Source organism: Phalacrocorax carbo, chromosome 21, assembly GCF_963921805.1.
Source record: "Phalacrocorax carbo chromosome 21, bPhaCar2.1, whole genome shotgun sequence".
NCBI lineage: Eukaryota > Metazoa > Chordata > Aves > Suliformes > Phalacrocoracidae > Phalacrocorax > Phalacrocorax carbo.
This window is the reverse complement of record NC_087533.1, coordinates 7165204-7184535: the sequence shown is the minus strand read 5'-3', so window position 1 is coordinate 7184535 and position 19332 is coordinate 7165204. Positions and strand designations below refer to the sequence as shown.

The window sequence follows — 19332 nt, the reverse complement described above, 5'->3', positions numbered from 1 at the left end:
TTCAGCTCTGAAATAGAACTCTCCCCTTCATAGACCTCCCAAATCAAAATTCCTTTGGTTTAATGGACTTATGGATACATTTTAAGCAACGTGTATTCCTATAGATTGCTATAATGTGACAGGGCGTAATGGGAGTTAGACTTGCCCTGGAAAGGGAGGGTTTATGTTCCAAGGGAAACTGAAGAGTACCTAAAGGGGCTGACAGACAAGGCTTGAAGAGCCTTCTGTAGGAAGCACACAGTCACTCCCCAGTCAGAAGTGAAACCTCATTCAATACCAGGCACAGAGTTCTTAACCTTATTCAGACAGGATGGTGAGAACAAGGAAGGGATGAACATAGAGCTACACCACACTCTGTAGGCAGGGAAGGCTGGTGCCCTGTCACAAACATAGAGCCATCAGCTCAGTAGGGCCCTCATTTCCAAGCAAAAATTCAAGGTGTCACTGCAAAGCAAATGTTTAAGAACTTGGGTCCTTAATATAGGAGCTGAAACTGCAATGCTATGGAACCCTCCACTCTGGCTTTCCCCTAAAAGAAAAACTCTTTTGAGATGCAGGTGGGGGAGGTAACATCTTGTTTTATCATCCTACCTTCTTTTGCATCATACAACCTTGAATGCCATTCTCCTTCTCCCAGTGCCCTCCACTCCGCTTTGTACTTGAGTATGGGCACCCCACCGGTAGCTTCAGGCTCATCGAACTCCACCTGGGCAGTACTGGAATAGGGCTCCACTCTGTCAATGGAAGGAGAGGACGGAGTATCTAGGGGAGGAAGGGAAAACAACCAATGATGCAGAAGACAGCGGGAAACAAGCTCCAGTGGCAAAGAAAACAGAAAATTGGGAATATCAAATAGACCCTTGTCATGGCTTCACAAAGGAGAGGGGTAGACTTGAGGCTTCCCTCAGGAGGGGAAGGCTGTTAAGGGGGCTTTTAAGAATGCTAATGAGGCAGGGCAGAAACCTTCATCTTGTCTCTCCTCTAAGAGGCTAGAGACTTACAGTACCTTCTTCAAAAGGGGACAGCCAGAGCAGAGTAACAAGAGCATCCTGGATGCTATTCTGCCCCTACAGTCTCTTCCATAGGGCGCTCCAACACATAGCTAGACCATTACTAAATTTGTCCCTGTGGCAGCCCTGACAGGACACTAGAGGCCATTTCAGTCTCTCATGCAGTCAGAAACTGGGACTCTTCAGTTGGTAGACAGGGTTTCTATCTTGCTCTACACCTGTATCATTAGGGATATTTTGCTGATTCTGAGAAGCACACATGCACACATATGCACATATGCAATGGCTGTCAGAAATCAAAGATCACAGCTCTGCCAAAGCGGAAGTGCAGAAGAGAGTGAGACCCTTCAGAAACAAGGAGGCAGAGATACTAAGGATCTTGTTATCTACAACCCATCCCAAAGCAAAATATCTATGAACAGTCTCCCTGAAAGTAGAAACTGGCTCTTCTGGTACCCTACCAACACAAACTAGAACAGTCACTCTGCCTCCTCAGCTCAAGGGCCTGGGACGCTCACCTGCCTGCACAAGAATGAACTCTGAGGACTCCTGACCAATGCGGTTCACAGCAGTGCAGTTATAGTTCCCAAAGTCATTTTCAGAGTCTGGTGTCACCTGTGGAAGGAATGGAAACCCTTTTCACTTTGTGAATGCACCCTGCATGTTGCTGGGAAGAGAAGCCACAATAAAGTACACATGCTGACACTCTGAGGACTGTCCACAGTGGGGCGAACTGCAGAGGGCAGAAAGTCAAAGGCAAGGCATACGTGGTGACTTCTATTACCTGATTTTCTTAGCATTTGATGTGCCAGAAACACCATGCAACTTCTTGTCTACCAACAGGGTGCCTTGACAAAAGATTTAACTCCTTCAACATCAGGAACATAAACTTTGTGATAGCACTGAGCCTTCCTGGCTGCATATACCTTCTCCCCTCCTTGCTTTTCCTCACCTCCAGGTAGCTTGCTGATGGAGTGTTGTAGATCTTGATGTTGCTGTAGTTTGAGCTGGGAAGCAGCTGTCCATCCCGGAACCAGGAGATGACAGCACTAGGGTAAGCAAATACCTCACAGGTGATGTTCACTTGATTTCCTTCCCACGTATAGACAGCCACAGGGCCCTGAAGCTTGGGGGCATCTGAAAGACAGACACATTTGCAAAGGTAATTTGAGCCAGAACAATCTCCTAAAGTAGCCCAGTCAGCCTCATTTTAAGGATCCCTTGACTGGGGTCCAGTTTAATGTGGGGAAGGAAATCTAATATAGGAAACGAACTGTCCTCCCATCCAGGGCGATGGGTGGTGCCTTTTGCTGAAGGACGTAAGGAGGAAACCTACTCAGTCCCAAAGGCTGATCTTAACGCGGTGTGGGAGGAGGAGCAGACAGCATGCTATGCATCTAGGGAAGTGCATACCAGGAAATTCTCCTAGGGAAGAACTCTGATCCACCCAACATATAGGACTGCGGCAGATTGATGGCCCAGTATCTTCCCAAGGTGCAAGTAGTATCCCAGCTAGAGACCACTAGAACAAACATCTGCACGTATGTACGCAGCAACATGTCTCCAACAAAATTATTTCACACAAAGTTGCTTCCCATGTCCTCTATCTAAACAACACACATTTCCTTAGCCATAGGTGCCTCAGTCTCATCACAGGAAAAGGAAATCAAAACAGTCCCCCCTCTAAACACATGAACACCCTCCCCATCCCATCCTCCACTTCTTACACTGCACTTCAAGGTACATGGCTTGGGAATCCTGCCCGATGGTGTTGCTGGCTGTGCATACATATTCTCCGGCATCAGTGTACTGAATTTCTTTGAGAGTCAGGGACGACACCCGGGCATGGCTACGTACTACGATGCGCCCATCCAGGGTCTAGCGGGAAAGGAAAAGAGAGTTAGAGGCTGAGCTCTGAGCTTGAGGTGCAGACTGAAGGGATGAGAACAAATGCAAGTCTACCTCACACCAACTCTCCAGTGCTCAGAACTTCAAAAGTGCTCACCTGGGGCCAGGTGAAATCATAGGCAGAGAGGCATTTCCAAAAGCAACAAGAAGATTCCTTGTTGCACAGGGCCAACTGCAATGATTCAAAGCACTCAGAAGAAGGGAAGAAAATGAAACAAAGCACTGATGTATCAGATGCTACTATGTGCCTGAGGACAACTAGGTAACATCAAGCTTCTTCCAAGCATGAAGAAGTTTCTTAACTCTGGTTAAAAATTTTTGCCAGCATGCTCTTGTAGAAAACCTCTCCAACAGCTACTCTGTTTCCGAAGTGGCACAAGCAGAAGGGAACAAATTAGGTACCCTCATGGCTGTGCCTGCTGCTGCAGCCAGCCACGCTTAATGTAATTAATGCTCCAAGAGCATTCATTTTCTTGGAAGATACAGGCCAAGTACTGAGATTATGAGTAAAAACCTTGAGGATGTTAATCAGCCAAACGCACTGAACTGTAGCACAAAGTACATCTCTGGTCTCTCAAGCGGCCATTCTCTCTGGGCCTGAAGCCTCTTTCTGTTCTGAGCTAGTGTTCTCGATCTCCGAGACTGACAAAGTTTCCATAAGTAGATGTGATTACCTCTATTAGTTCCAATATCAGTTAATTTCAGCTAGTCAAATTTCATATGCACAAAAATAGTATCCTTTGATGACACAAAACCAATTATATGTATTTTTCTTCTCTCTTCTACCCTGCATGCAGGTCTACTGCAATCCCTGACCAATGCCACAAGCTACCAACTCCACTCCCTTTCCTGTGCTTGGTCCCTTGTGCCGCTGGGAACAGTTCTGTATCTCATGTACATGTGGTGCTGTGTGCATCGTTTCCTAGAACGAGGGATAGATCCCTTAACACAACATTAGTCCATTGTGGTATCTTACACAACCAAATTCTGCTTTCATCTTTCTTCAGTGGCTGACTATATTCATTATCCTTTTGTCTGACTTGTGATTTGACTACAAAACTCAGCTCACTTCTGGCACTATTGCAGTAGCATCCATAAATGTCAAGACTCCAGATCTGCAGAGGCTCCCAGCTTCTTCCAGCTCATGAATAGAGTGAATATTCTAAATACTTGTCTCTGTGACCCCATCAGTAGGCAAGAGTATAAACATGGTAAAATACCAGCACGTGAGCATTACAGTAAAGGTAATTTTACATCCAGTGTCACCTGCCTCTTCCACACTTTGTCAAGCTCTCATACAAACAAAAGAGTGCCAGGCAGTCCTGGTAAAATGATAACTTTACAAGTAATGCAACCGATTCTGAAGATGAAGCTCTGTTTCTTAATGCAAAAGGCACAAGTAATGAAAAAGAAAGATCAGGAAAAATACTCCAAAGAAAAGTGTCCACCCAAGAAAGCATGCTACTAGTTTTCTTTATTCATATTTTGGATCATCAGATGCTAACAACTCCTGGCTGCTAGAACCACAGGATAGGTAGAAACCTGTGAGCCAGATGTAGACACTTGTAATCCCATTACCCAGCCTCTTTGATTTTGAGGATTTTGAATAACAGAAATGCTTCATAGTCATGGGGAGACAACTTAAGGGACACTGGCAATAACTCATGCCGTAGCAACTGCCACTCTACAGAAAAGGGTGTGATGGTTCCCTATATCACCTGTTAGTGATCCTGAGACGCCTGCAGGTGTTTTTCTCCAAATTCTGACAATGCCATGTGGCACAGTCTCTATGTACAAAGTTGGCCTAGGATTTTGATACTTTGGTGCTAAAGGGGAAGAAGAGAGACAAGTAGGAAATGCACTTAATCCCCTTCCCTCCACCTTTTGGACTTCTCAGTCCTTTCACAAACAAGTATTCATGACAATTTCACACAGTCATATATTCTCCCTCCTCACTTGGTTTCCACATGGTGGACATCATTATAAAACAGCACCTGGAAATCCTGACCACAGCTACGAATTCCAGTGAAGGAAGAGAAGTGGTCTCTCTTAGCTCTGTGCTTGCACTGCACTAACCAGAACTCATCCGCAGGTCTTAATAGTTGTAAGGTTGCACTAATTCCCAGTTACCAGAAAGTCATCACCAGTGCAAGCTCTAACAGAGGCATAATTTTGCCTGTAACTGAGTTTTTTAGCATCTGTTGGTGATAACTTGGTGGGGGAAAGGTGTTGCTAGCATATGCTGCTAATATGGCTTTCAACAATTCTACGGTATAGGCAGGACCAGAATGAACTGAGACATTATGGACTGCACAAAGTAAGTAGAGCTGACTGTGGTTTAGAGGAAGCAGCAGCCAACTGCACTTGTGCCTCCAAAGCAAGGAAAGCAAAATTTAACACCCATATATGCTATGATTGAAGCTCACAGAGACTTCCTTACTTTAAACTAGCTAATGCGTTAATAAGAGTGAAGCACTTCATGCCAAGTATTCACTCAGCTTCCGGAGAACTGAGCTCCCTGCCAGTGGAATACACTGCTAAAAGACCCCACGCTAGCTATTTTAAAGATATGTCTACACAAGCTGCAACAATAAACTTCAACAGCATTCTCACAGAACCCCACTTGGCTATTTTAAGATACAGTCACAGTAAGAAATGTAGAGACAGCAAGCTTAATAGTATTAGTGCTCATATTAATAAAAAGCTTGAGACAGACAGCACAGTGAAAACACTGGGCAGGAGGAGGGGAGATGGCGGCAACTGTAATAGGAATTAACATGAGGCCTGAAGAGATGCAACCACTCAAATTCCAAATTATTCAACGCAAACTGGTCTGAATTATGTGATGCCTTCACTTGCCACAATTAATCTATTTCAATAGATTATTTTGAAGTAACAATGGGAAGTATCTTCTCAGCCCCATATGAAACAACAGCAGACGGTGCTGAAGTAGAGGTTCACTTTATCAAGGCCACAACAGCGTCTATGCTTTCAGACAGCTTAAAAATAAAAGCAGAAGTCAGGGTACCCAGAGCCTCCAAAAAGTTGTACCTAAAAATACAAATGTGTGTCACACAGTTCTGCTAGCTAATTTCGTTCTCTACATGACCCCTATTATTTGCTTGGAAACATACTTTCTGGTCCATTTTGAAGCAAGAATGCTACAAATAAGGTGCATGTAAAAGATAGGTTGTTATTTTTATTTTTGGAATACAGCACTGAATATGAAATAAACCAGCAACAAACCACATTTGCACCAAACTGAGTTACTCCATTGTCCCATGCACTCTCAGTGACCCTTGCACATCAAAGACAAATAATAAATTATCAATTTGGGGCATTTTCTGGAGAAAGATAACTTGTGAAAGATTCATCCGCATTGATTTTGAAATGGAACATGATGCAGTTGTTCTTTAAGAGAAGGTCAAACTTAACGACTACCATGAGCAAACAGATGAGTTGGCTGGAGCAAAAGCAGCTATCTTTGCGTCCTGGTTTCAGAACAACACTTTGGAAAAAAAAAACCTTCCCAGGATACACACTGTTGCTAAATCTTAAAACTTGAGAAGAGAGATCTAATTCACACTGGTAGCATAGAAGAAAATAGTGAAAACAGTATTTGTCAGATTTTACATTTGCCTTTATTTTTAATAGTCTTGTTTTTTTTAAGGTGACAATCAGAATTACTCACTCCCAACACAGCTAGTTTGCTCATCCAAAATGCATTACTACATGCCAGGCAACTTCTAACTCTATAAGCTGTTTCTTTTATGTATTGATATTTAATTTGTTCATATTATTAATGCTGGTTTAGTTGGCGAGGTTACTGGACTAGAGATTTGTTAATCTGTAATGCTTAAAAAAAACAAAACCAAAACAACTACAAAGTTTGCTAAAGGTCTGGTAATCTTATACCTCTTGTTTCTCGGGCCGGGTCCACGAAGCCTGGAGAGAACAGATATAGAACACAACAACAACAGGAAAAAAAGCAATAAAAGTTTATCAAAGGTTGCTTTTAGGTATCATAGTGTATGCACCACACTGCGCTCTGTGCACATGCAGGCTCCAAGCTGTATCTCTCATGTGTGGGGGGTGATCACAATTTCCATTTCCCAAATAACCTCAGTTTAGATTTACATTCAGAATTTAATATCCTATAAATTGGTCTTAAAAAAATTAATAAAGGCTAATGATACCTAAAGACTGCTTCTGTTTTTACATATTGAGTGTCTATTTCCCTTGCTATGTCTCACCATTTCTAGAAACCTGTTCCCAGTATACTGGGGAAGTGATTCTGATTACCTAGGTCACTAAATCCCAGATAGTTACAGAACTGGTTTTCTAACACTGGTTTGTCAGCCACCCACACACACTGATTAACATTAACACTCCTATCATCCATGTGATCATGCATTTGTACATGTTTTTGCATGCATACTGTGCCAGGAGTAGGAGACCTTGAGCTGCAGGGCACTGAAACAGTACGACCCCCCTGGATAGCAGGGCAGAACCTTGTACCTCCACTTGATAACATCCAGCTCATTATGCTTAGGCATGTGTGCACCCGGTCCTTACTGGGCTTGGGACAACCAAACAACAGGCATCAGTGAAACATGCATAAACCTTACCAGTAAACATACATTTCTCTTTCAGAGAAAGCCACAATAGTGTGGACAATATGCACTGTGCTTCAGAAAGACCAAAGCTGCTGGGTTCTATTTTTCCCCTATAATTTATCTGTCAAATATTTTTCTTCTGGTCTCTCTTTCAATTGCAACTTGATCCATTTCAGTTCAGGAGTCAAAAATCACCTGCTAATATCACAGCCATGATGGCATTATTGAATGTGAGGCACAAGCATTGCTGATGTCTGTATATAACAGCATACACAGGAGTGACATTACAGAGATGGAGATGAAAGCTGAGGAAATGAGAATAAAAAACATAGTATTGTTTCCACAGTGCTTCTAGTGAACACTGTGAGGCTTAAGTATTAAAATGTGGTACAGACAGCTTCATTTTAGAATGTCTTTTATCAAAGCAAGTTATTTGTTTGTAACCAGACGCTTGAGGTGAAGCCACCAGAAGAGAAGCTCACCAATACCTGCATGGGCTAGGACACTCCCATCATCTCTATGTGTATATATATCCTGTTGTGCACAAGTTCCTTGAAAGCTGAACAGGCAACCATAATAATTCGGCATAATGCCTTTTTGATGTGCCAGTCGTTCTCTGTACCTGAGCAAGTCAGGCTAGCCAGGGAACTGTCTTGCTTATACCCATGCAAGTCCCATTTCAATCCTATTCACTGAGTCTCTACGCTGTCAGCACACAGGGATTTAAGAAAGGAAAGGAAAAAAAGAACAACAACAAAAAAATACATCTATTTATCCTTTACTGTTCAGTACCTGTCAACCTAAAAGAAGATGAAGGAGGAAAAAAGCCTGTTCCCACACCCCTAGACGTTTGCTGTTTCTTTGTAATGGCACTCATGGGTGACGGGAAAAAAGGTAGAACCTTGTTCTCCACCCTGGAGAGTTTCATACTAACTCTCCCTTACCACGACGAAGAGATACACAAGCTCTACTCAGCACCATGCAGGGGACAGAGTGGGAACCAAAAGCCTCACGCATGCTAGCATCTTCCCTTCCCTTTGGAAGCAAGTTATTAAATGGGAGCGCCTTCAGTTACAAGGGAGTTCCTGGGAACTGCCAACGTAGTCTACTCCCTGGATTATTAAATCCGAAGATATTCCCATGTACATGTCATGAGATATGAAAAACAACACAAATTTAAGAAAGGGAATTGTATTCAAGGTATATTGTCCACTTAAAAGAACAAAAGTCAGGAGATTAAACTTACGTTAAATTTTGAAATGTTACATCTGCTACATGACATCTAGAAGCCCTTTACTGAAGGTACTGCAAAAATGCTTATTTGCGTCAGCAGAGTATATGACTCTTCTCTATTTAACCTAATTTTAACTTCATTAAAAATTTTTTATTACTTCACTGCTAAATTTGACCTAGAGAGAGCTGTGCAAGGGCATGAGTTCCTCTCATTTTATGGTTATTGTGCCCTAATATGCTGCTGCAACACTGGCAACCCAATGCTTATGCCCTAGCAAAAAGGACGTTCTTTACTTTGCTGGAATTCAATCAAGTTGTTTTCATCTAAAGGTTTCTAAATTTTTTAACAACTTAGCTATTTGCTTTAGCTGCCAACAACACAGAGTTGATAGAGACTACTGGTCAGTAACAGTAATCCTGAAAATAAGTAGAAGGATGCATTGGACTGTTCTCAGGGTAGCACCACACAGCGGTGTCAAACACCCATGAGAGGGGTGAGCAGAAAGACATCTGTTATTCAGACAAGCAGTCACCTACTAAAGGGGCCTCTCAAACTGTGATCCATTCAGAAGTCAGACTTCTGTGTTTTCCTACTTTAGGAACAGGGAATCTTGTAGGACAGCCTTGGTGGAAGAGTCCCAATAACACTATACAGGTTAAATTGTAATTACAGTTAACTTTATCCTAATTAGGATAAAAAAGGAAGAATATCAGAGCTGATCTCTTCCTCTGTTCTTCGATTCCTTCATTCCAGTGAGAAAATGTTCACTTTATTTCTGAATTGCCATGAAGAAAATGGTAACATGGTGCAGGTCTTGATAGTTCACATGGGAGGCCAGACAGCAGTACTGAGTGCGATCCTACACCACAGATATACCTACTGCCAGCTCTGGCAAGATGTTAAAAGGCCTGCATAAAAGCATCCCCTATTACCCCTCCTATTCCTCACACACTGAGGAGCTATACTGCTGGGTGAGAAACTTAGGACTGTCTCCGCAACTGTTTCATGAAAGGGTGTGTAACAGTAGTTAGCAATTGCCTCATCCAGAAATCTGACAGGAAACACTGCACTAAAACTATGGAACTTGTATACACCAATACACAACAGATCTAAACTCTATCTACTGAATCACAGTTAGCATTCTGTTAAAGCAATAGAAGAAACATGTCTCATAAAGGGGCATGAAATATACTGAAGGTGATGAGGAATCTGGCATACTACCTTGATCAGCTTTACACCTGGTATCATTCAGAGAAAGCATTCCTCCTCCCTACAATGGCACAGCAATAAATACTTGAGGAAAGATGAAGCTAAACCATTTCAAACCATCATGGTGATGACTCTCCAGGCCTGTTAATTCTTCTATGTTCTGCAGTAGTGATAGACAGGAATCTCAGAATGGCAGAGCAAAAGTTCATCCTAAGCAGCATGTTCCAACACCCACAAAGTAAGCCACATATAAGCAATTTTTTTTTTATTATTTTACTTGCTCTCTCTCTTCAGGGGGCAACGGGCACAAGCTGGAACACAGAAACTTCCACCTCAATATGAGAAAAGTCTTCTTCACTTTGAGGGTGCCAGAGCAGGGGCACAGGCTGCCCAGAGAGGCTGTGGAGTCCCTTCCCTGGAGACATTCACACCCTGCCTGGACATGTTCCTGTGCCCCCTGCTCTGGGGGTGCCTGCTCACACAGGAGGTGGGATGGGGTGAGCTCCAAAGGTCCCTTCCAACCCCTGCCATTCTGTGACTCTGTGACTCTGCAGGGCAAAAGAACGGAAGCTGCCAGTTTACTACTAAGAGGAAGCTTCCACCATGCCAGTATCTGGAAGTTGGGTCTGCTCATCTGTGTTGGTACACTGTTGCCGACCATTTGCTTTTGCTGGAGCAGTCACAACCACTTACCTTTGCAGACCATCTTCAGGCCAAAAGATTGTTTGTCCAAGTGGTGCCACATTATGCGGGCATAGCCATAGAGAGGAGAATCTTTTGCTATGCATGCTAGGATATGAACAGGTCTCTCAGCGTGAGGAAGTGTGGGAATGTTTAAGTAGTTGTGACATCGTCAGCCTAGGTATTTGGGCTATCGCACCTCCTGCCCTTCATCAACATGTCAGACTGTTTCTGTTCTTGGACAAAGACTGAGAAAACCTAAACAAAAGAACCCTCGCTGGCTTGTTTGTTTGTTTGGGGGCTTGGGTAGGTTTTTCTGAAGTACCAAACGTTCATGAGAGTTATGGCACCTCTAGGCCTTTAAAAATCTGGACCAAAATATCATTACAAAAGTAAACGGCATGTAGTGAGACAGATGCATCCAAGTATCTAAAGCATGTTCAAAAGTAGGGCTTGATAATTTTAAAACTAGTATTGTTTGTCCCACACAGACCATCCATTTTCCTGTGCTATCCCAGAGGGGATAAGTGAATAGTAAACTGAATATATGCATTTAGTTGTACAGGTAATAGAACATCTATCAGAGCTATTTTGACCTGAGGATTTTCTGGACATCTGTACCATTCACCTAAATTTACAGCACAAGATAGAGAATGGGAAAAAGTGAAAAACAAAACACACATACAAAAAAAAAAACCCAAAACCTCTGCCTAGAAAATGCACCCTATACGATAAAAAAAAAAAAAATCTTTGCTCTGAAGATTTTAACCAGGACCTGAGACACATAGTAGCGTCTCAAACCTTTGATTTTCCCCCATCTATTCAAGAAATTACCAGAGTATTAACAGTTTCCTTAATATTGATCACCAACTTAACAGCATCAAACAGGATATATGAGAGTCTCAAAAATAGTTAGCAGTTTTGCCACTGAGATCTTGTTAGCTTAACTGGGCTGGACAGATGGGACTCTGCAAACAGGCTCTTCTACTGACTTCTACTTGATTTAGTGTTATTTCAGTTTTAATATTGTTCTCCCTGTCAAAACTCTTTTCCTTGGCTGTGATCCAAACTCTGGTGCTAGAAGCCCTAGAGCACTTAGCTCCTCCCACTGCTCTCCTACACAGAGACAAGACCATAAATAACCTTATCTTGTCAAAACAGGTCCCCCAGTCACGCTGTAGTGAGAGCCCAAGCCAGCAGCTTTGAAAGCAATGGAAATCTCTCTCTAAGCATTGCAGAAATTTACACTAGCCCTTGAATCCATGTGATGTTACAGCTGGAAAACTTTGGCACCCTGATTAATAAGTTACACATTAACAACATAGTGAAGAACCGACATCACGGAGGCAATTAAAAAAGCTCGTTTAGGAAGCTATAGTGTAGAACAGCAGCTGTGCGGATGACTGACAGCAGATACCTCTGTTGCTTTCACAGTCTATCAAGTGCTGCCTTCATACTGAGTCAGAACCCCTGGCATGCCCAAGTTAGCTGAGCCTTGAAGCACCCTGTTACTAGAAGATTATTAATAAGCAACAACTCCTTACTCCAACTTTTGTCTAGGCTTTCTTTGGCTCTAAACTATGCCTCCTTATCACCTTATGGAACTATTACGAAATATCTCTAGTAATACAGCACATCCTAGTTTTGTCTACTTAAGGGACATTGTGGCCAATAAAAAAAAAAGCACTCTTGAAAAGAAAAACTGCTAATTATTTTTGCCTTAAGAACAAAATGGTATTGAAGTGATCAACAGAAAAGGTGAACACAAAGGCAGCCAGGCTTTTGTGCTTCGGGTACATGCAGTATTAGAATACAATACAGAAAGGCAAGAAGGAATTAACAGGCTCATTTTGGTCCACTGCATCTTTGAGAGATAATACCCCGCACCTCTTCACCTGCCACCCTCTCATATCATATCATCATCATCATGGCAGCATGCAAAACACTGAAATCCCACCTCTCAGCTTGGAAACAGAAGGGAAAAGCCCTTTCACAAGCTCCCTGCAACCGTAGGTCCCTTTGGAAAGTCCTCTAAAAAGGGTCCAGGGCCTACTGCTTTTCAAGTTAATTCAACTCAGAGTGATATCAGCAGGAATTAAAAAGCATACTCTCAGTTGTTATAAACTGAGATGTCTCTTTATACAAAAGAACACCTATGGCATTACTTCAGCTGTAGAGCTGACCCTTTAGCAGATAGTCTGTGCAGGACCGCATGTGTTCTCACCACAGAGAGGGGAATCACCGTGATTTCCATGTGCATCTTCATGCAGCTAATCATGCAGTCTGGATCAGCAGAGGCAGGCAGATAAAGCTGTACTGATCCCAGCAAATGAGACCATGGTTTTGGGAAGGATTATACCTTCTCTTCATTGCTGATGTTCCTGGTGGAAGTTCTCCAGGTGATGGAAGGGATTGGGTCCCCAGATGCCTCACAGGTCAGTGTAATCTGATCCTCCAGCTCCATGGCCGTTTTATTCTCCACATAGGTGATTTTGGGTTTTGCTGAAAAGAAAAAGCAACCTTCATTCAGTTGGTGCTCAGACTGAAGCTTGCCTGTCAACAGCAATGTTTGAAACAAGCAACATTGGGGAAAAAAAGACTTTTAAATTGGCACAAGTTTACTGCTTCATGGGGAAGGAAGCAGAGTGATATTTGAGAAGAGGGTACCTCCTTGCAGAACTAGAAGGTCTTTTCTACACATGCTTACAGCTGAGGCTTATAAGAGAGGACTAAAAGAAGCTATATCTGAAGTAGAACCCATTTAACAGGGTACAAACAAGCAGTCCTAGTTTCCTACTCCACCTCGCTTTCTACTCCAAATTAGCCTTTTGATAAGCAGCTTTGTCAAGAGGCTGCAAAGGAATGGGATAGGGAGAATTATACTCCTTTACACTCCCAGATTCATGGAAGGTAGGAAAGCTGCCAATTCATTCCTGCAAGTTTGAGGTCATTCACACAGTGGTGGGGTGGCGTTCACCTCCCTTTCCAGGTTATAGCAAGTCCCACTGAAGTCCTAAAACACTTTTATTAGCAGCTTTGGTTGGATTAGGATTCAGCCCTCTGGGCCTGGAAGATATTTCAAGTAGCATGTGAATCTCACACCACCCCCCACACAGGACTGAATTTATCAGAGAGGAAGCAGAATGGAGTTGGCATCTGTTTCAATTACACAGAATCTGTTTTGGCTAGCATGATAGCAGAGGTCGCTGCATTACCTGGGAAAGAAGCAACCCTGGATAAGCCACATCAGGCATTAACTGGGACAAGCAGGTTACTAGTGAGCTACCAATAGCCAGCTGGATTGGAAAGGGGGGGACAGTAAGACTATGTTTACCAAAAACTTTGAGATGAATAGTGGCATCATGCTCGCCAGCCTTGTTCTCAGCGATGCAGATGTATTCTGCTTCGTCACTCTTATCCACCTTCTTGATGATGAGCTCAGACCCATCGTAGTTAAAACTGTATTTCTCTTCATCATCGGCCTGTTCTATGGGGTCTCCATCCCTGCAGGGCACAAAGCACACAGGCTGCATTGGGAAGGAGAAGCAATCAAAGGCTATTTGTTTTAGGCTTGTTGTTAATGCTACAACTGCATTACTGCACTGAAACTCCTCAGGTTGAGAGGGACCACCATCTTTTCCTTTACTTATGGGCTACAAAGCTTACATTTTGATCTGTTCCTAACCCCTCCTACCCTAGGGCTCTTGGCAGCTGAATCTTTCACCTCCTGACACACTACATAGTCTACATGCAAGAGCTATAAACAGCACTGAAGGTGGCTTCTGCCCCTGCATATCAAGGCAGTGTATGAAGGTATCAATCATCAGCTTTTTCAACACTACAACTTGTCCTCATAACCTTCGCCGAAAGCTACACAATTCAAGAACAGTGTACCTGAAGTCTGTATTGTTGCCTGACAGTGAAATTTAGACCTGATGAAATGAAGTGAAAGACTTCAGATGCAGGTCTCCTGGCACTACAAACACAAGTTACAGCACCCACTTTTGCCTAAGTTTCCCCACCAGTGCAACAGATGATAATAAACTGACCCACAGGACAGGTCTGGTCAGCATGAAGCTTCATGTCTATTTGCAGCTTGACAAAGGATGCAATGGGACAGTGAAAAATTGCTCTTTTTACTGTTATTCTTGGTTTTCCATGAAGCTGTACTGGTTTTGGCTGGGATAGAGTTAATTTTCTTCATAGTAGCTCATATGGTGCTATGTTTTGGGTTTGTGTCCTAAACAACATTGATAACACAGTGATGTTTTAGCTACTGCTGAACAGCATACACACAATGTCAAAGGGTTTTCTGTTTCTCACACTGCCCTGCCAGCGAGTAGACTGGGGGTGCACAGGTTGTTGGGAGGAGATACAGCTAGGACAGCTGACCTGACTGAACACCTGCCTGCTAATGGGAAGTAATGAATGAATTCCTTATTTTGCTTTTCTTGTACACATGGCTTTTGCTTTATCTATTAAACCACTTTTATCTCAACCAACAAGTTTTTGGATTTTACCCTTCTGGTTCTCTTCCCCATCCCACTCGGAGGGCACATAGTGAGTGGCTGTGTAGTGCTTAGCTGCTTACTGGGGTTAACCTACAACACAAGCTAACTGCAATTCAGTTATGAGGCTATTCTTTCTCTTGTGAAGAAAATGAATTCATGTTATTCCAGTCAAAATGTTGCTTTCCCTCCAGCCTGGTTTTCCAGGCCTTGGTGAAAACATCATGCTCACACACAATCAGGACACTGCACATATCTTACTTGGTCCACGTCATGGTTGGCTCAGGAAAGCCATCAGCATCACATGCTAAGGTGACAGACTGGCTGAGGTTGGCAGTGGCGTTCATCGTGCTCTGCCTGGCGCGCACAGAAGGAGGTACTAGAAGAGAAGGAATCCACATTCAAGTTAGAAATGACAGAAGATGTAGCAAGAGCAAGCCCTGGAAGGCTCACTGTAAACCTCTGCAATACACACAGACATCACTAGTAATTCAAACCCTTATGCCTTCACCTGCCAGTTTCAATCAACGGGTTTGATGCATAAGCTTTTCAAAGCAATTGGCACAGGGAAGGAAGGGCAGGGGGTGGGGAGATGCACAAAAAAATTATCAGTCTTGTGGACAAAACCACTTTTGAGTCCCATCAAGATCAATACCTCTCTCTAAGTCATGGGACACTTAAGGTTTCTCTTGACATGATAATTTCCTGCAAACATCTGGTAAACAGTCAGTTTCATGGACCTTTTTATTTGACACAGCAGAATAAGATTAGTACCTGACGGTAAATTGTGAGCATGAATCTAAAGTATTATTTCAGTCAGCAGCCCGGAGTGCAGGTGCTATACCCTGCCCCCACACTAGCCTTACTCTAAGCTGCTCACCATTTACGATGACCTGAATATCTTTGAAGTTGATCTCCCCACGAGCCAAGATCCGGCCCTCACAGCGGTATGTCCCTTCATCTGTTTTCTTGATTCCCCGGATCTGCAGGTAGTTGTTGGACAGGACTATAAATCGAACTAGAAAAGACAAAAGGAAGGTTTGTCCAAGGATACTCAGGAAAGCTCACTACAAGTAACGTGTTCTTCTCCTCTCCTTGCCCTTTCTGGGTTGAGACAAGGCTTAGCGTAATAAAATTTCCCTTCCTATCATTTAATGGAGATGCTGCTGTAACTGGATCTGACATTGCCAAGAAATAAAGATGTGGGTAGCAGGCAAACTGCTCTGCTGCTTTATACTGTAAGTACACACAGAGCGATAAACAGATACATATACACTCACAAACACATTTACATTTCATTAGTATCAGACAACAAGCAGTTTGAAACTTGCCCCTCCGGCCCAAGGGTGGCAGAGCTCAAGTCTTATTACAGTTCCCTTGTGCCTGCGACAAGCCGATGCGGGAGACACAGCTTAGGCAACAATGTTCAACTGGAGTTATGCTCAGAGGGGCATTTTACTGGCGGGGGGAAGCCAGAGCCTGACAGTCTGCAGCATTTTGAAAGAAAGGGAAAGGTTCTTGCAGGGAGCTTTTAGCCCCTTTTTCCTTAGGAAGACTGGAGAGTGTCACAACATGCAGCTTTTCTGTCTGATGGAATTTCTTTTATCTGAATTTTTTTTCTAGCATTCCTTGGCCTATTCCAGTCTCAAAGCCTGATGGCCTGTAGGATCTTCATTGTCGTGCCACTGCCAAACCACAGCGCCTTGACTAACTAAATTCACACCCTAAGACATAGCGTTAGGTACAAATTGCTTCTCTCCTCCCTTGTGACCACCACCATTTTGATGTCCCGAACCCCTTGTATGAGCCTGATTTGAGCCCAGGTGGGAGATGGACGTTTGACCCCTGAATGGACAAGCACCAAGACACCTCATGTGCCTTACCATCTTTTTTTAGGATAACATCCCTGCCTTTGTGCTTCCAGATGATGGTAGGAGGCAGTGAGCTGACCACATCACACACAATCACAGCATCATCCCCTTCCTTGAATTCCTGAGGAGTGGGAGCATTCTTGAACATCAGCTTTTCTAGAAACAATGGAAGGAGAAAGTCACTGCAGCTTTCCAGCACACCTCAAGCTACATTCCTGATTCAAGCCTGAGGGAAGCAAAGAAACCCCAGAGGATATGTTCTCTAGAAATCCTCATGTTCCTGAGGGGTGGGTAAAGCTGTCCTGACTCAATGCACTGCACTGCAACACAGGAACCCCATTTCCCAGCCCTGCCTCTCAGGCACACCAGTGAGCCAAATCCATACTCTACCTAGGTCACTGATATGTCCACCCTGGAAAGAGAAAATGTGAATCTGGAACTGCTCAGCTTCCTGGCAGGAAGGGGAGGAGCTGCTATTATGGCTCCGCCAGACAACATGCTGGTGGCTTATTTTAACAACCTTGCTGAATGTGTGATTCTCCTTACTGAAGACTAGTCTTATTTCATAGCATGTCTGTCATCCACACAAGCTGCTGTCTCTGCTTACTCCTCCCAGACATTTATGATGCACTAGAATCTTCTCCTTCCACCCCTTGCTCTCCTGTCATTCAGAAGAGTTTAGACATGCTGGTAATGCCTTGCCAGGCCAAGGTCCTAGTTCCCACTTTCCCCTCAAAACCAAGAAAGAAGGCAGCTGCATCTTCTTCACTTCCCCTTTCTTTTCACCCTCTTTCTTCCCCTTTAAAAACAGCCTTTTCTAGTAAGGTAAAATGGTTGCCTCCCTAATCTTGCCTTATACATGTGCAATGTAGACCAGAAAATAGCCTCGGAGCTGCTCTCTTACGGAAAATTTTCACATTGACGGTGGCCTCGGAGTCTCCCTCCTCCACGCTACTGACAACACACTTATAGATGCCAGCATCATCAATGTTGGCGTTGTAGATGGTGAGAGTGGAGGAGAAGTCGTCATTTCGCACCACTGAGATGCGCTGTTGGTTCGGCGTCAGCTTCTCACCATTAGGGGAAAACCAGGAAATGTCTTTGTATTTGGCCTCCCCTGCCACTAGGGACAATGAAAGAAAACAAAGCAAACTGAAATGAGTTCCCAACAAATCTGCACAGAGGGAATGAAATACAACCAGCAGCACTATGTGGAAGACTGACCCAGGGGAAGGGCTTCTGGTACCTGAGAAGCAAGCAAAGAAAATTCTCTCTCACAGCACTGTGAATGGTCAGCTGCTGTCCTGCAAAAACGATATCAAGTTGGTTTTATAATCTAAACGGGTATACTCATTTTAGCCTAGAATGGCTTTCTATGCATCCTGGGATCCGATGCCCCAGACCCTCCATTACGCAGATCAGCCCAAGAAATGAAAAATCTCTTTCTGCTTAAGCTCCATCATGTTTTCAATAAATACTTGTATTTGCAGGCTGGGCTACTCTGCATACCAAAATGGTGACTTTGCTGTAACAGCAGTTCTGGCACTGATCAGCTTAAACCTCCTGCTGCATCCAATGTAAGTCAGAATTGTTATTAAGTGGTTTCTCGCAGTTCGCATCTCTGCATTCCTCAGTGTGGCTTTGTTATTTGGCACAAACTCTTATTATTGGAGGGTTTAATTGATTCCATAGTTTTCGGAACACAAACATCATCACAACAGCACTTGCTCAGAGTATACTTTCGTTTTTAAACCACTGGCATTAATAAATTACTCTGCAGTTAAGCACGCCTGGATCAGAGAACCTCATTACTTGTCCCAGTAATTATGCTCCTGAGGAATTGTGGTCCTCTAATGGCATCTTGCTCCTAGAGCTCACTATAGTACCTATTTGCTGTGTGTCATGCTTCAGAATGCTATCATGCCAGTGCTCCAACATACTAATTCCTCCCATTAGAAACCAGGCCAGGTGCTTTCAGGAGAACCTCTGAAGAGGACACATGGTTGCTAATTTGGAAAAGGCCATAGAATTGTAGAACCCACTTTGAGACATGTGGATTGTGTCAGCACAGCAGGACACTGTGCAGGGAGAACAGCCTGGGGCAGTTGACGGCCTGAACAAACAGTAAATTGAGTCACAAGAAACGCAGGTTTTCAGCAGCATTAAATTCCTTAGTTGCAGAGATAACTCTCAAGTCACCTAGCACTCCCATTACTGCTGTTAGCAGTTGATTAGAGAAATAATTTGGAAAAACAAGAGGCTTAATTCAAAATTCAAAAGATCACAGATTGGCGG

General features: G+C 43.4%; 1 protein-coding gene across 1 annotated transcript in view; it reads right to left on the bottom strand.

Annotated features, from left to right (window-relative positions):
* Positions 1-19332, bottom strand: part of NCAM1 (neural cell adhesion molecule 1) — a 156486-nt gene that overhangs the window by 44946 nt on the left and 92208 nt on the right. The window contains 11 exon segments of the mRNA XM_064471030.1: positions 592-762; positions 1529-1625; positions 1963-2147; positions 2738-2888; positions 6834-6863; positions 13018-13160; positions 13993-14162; positions 15428-15545; positions 16047-16184; positions 17050-17193; positions 17942-18160. Of these exon segments, the coding sequence (XP_064327100.1) occupies positions 592-762; positions 1529-1625; positions 1963-2147; positions 2738-2888; positions 6834-6863; positions 13018-13160; positions 13993-14162; positions 15428-15545; positions 16047-16184; positions 17050-17193; positions 17942-18160 (1566 nt within the window).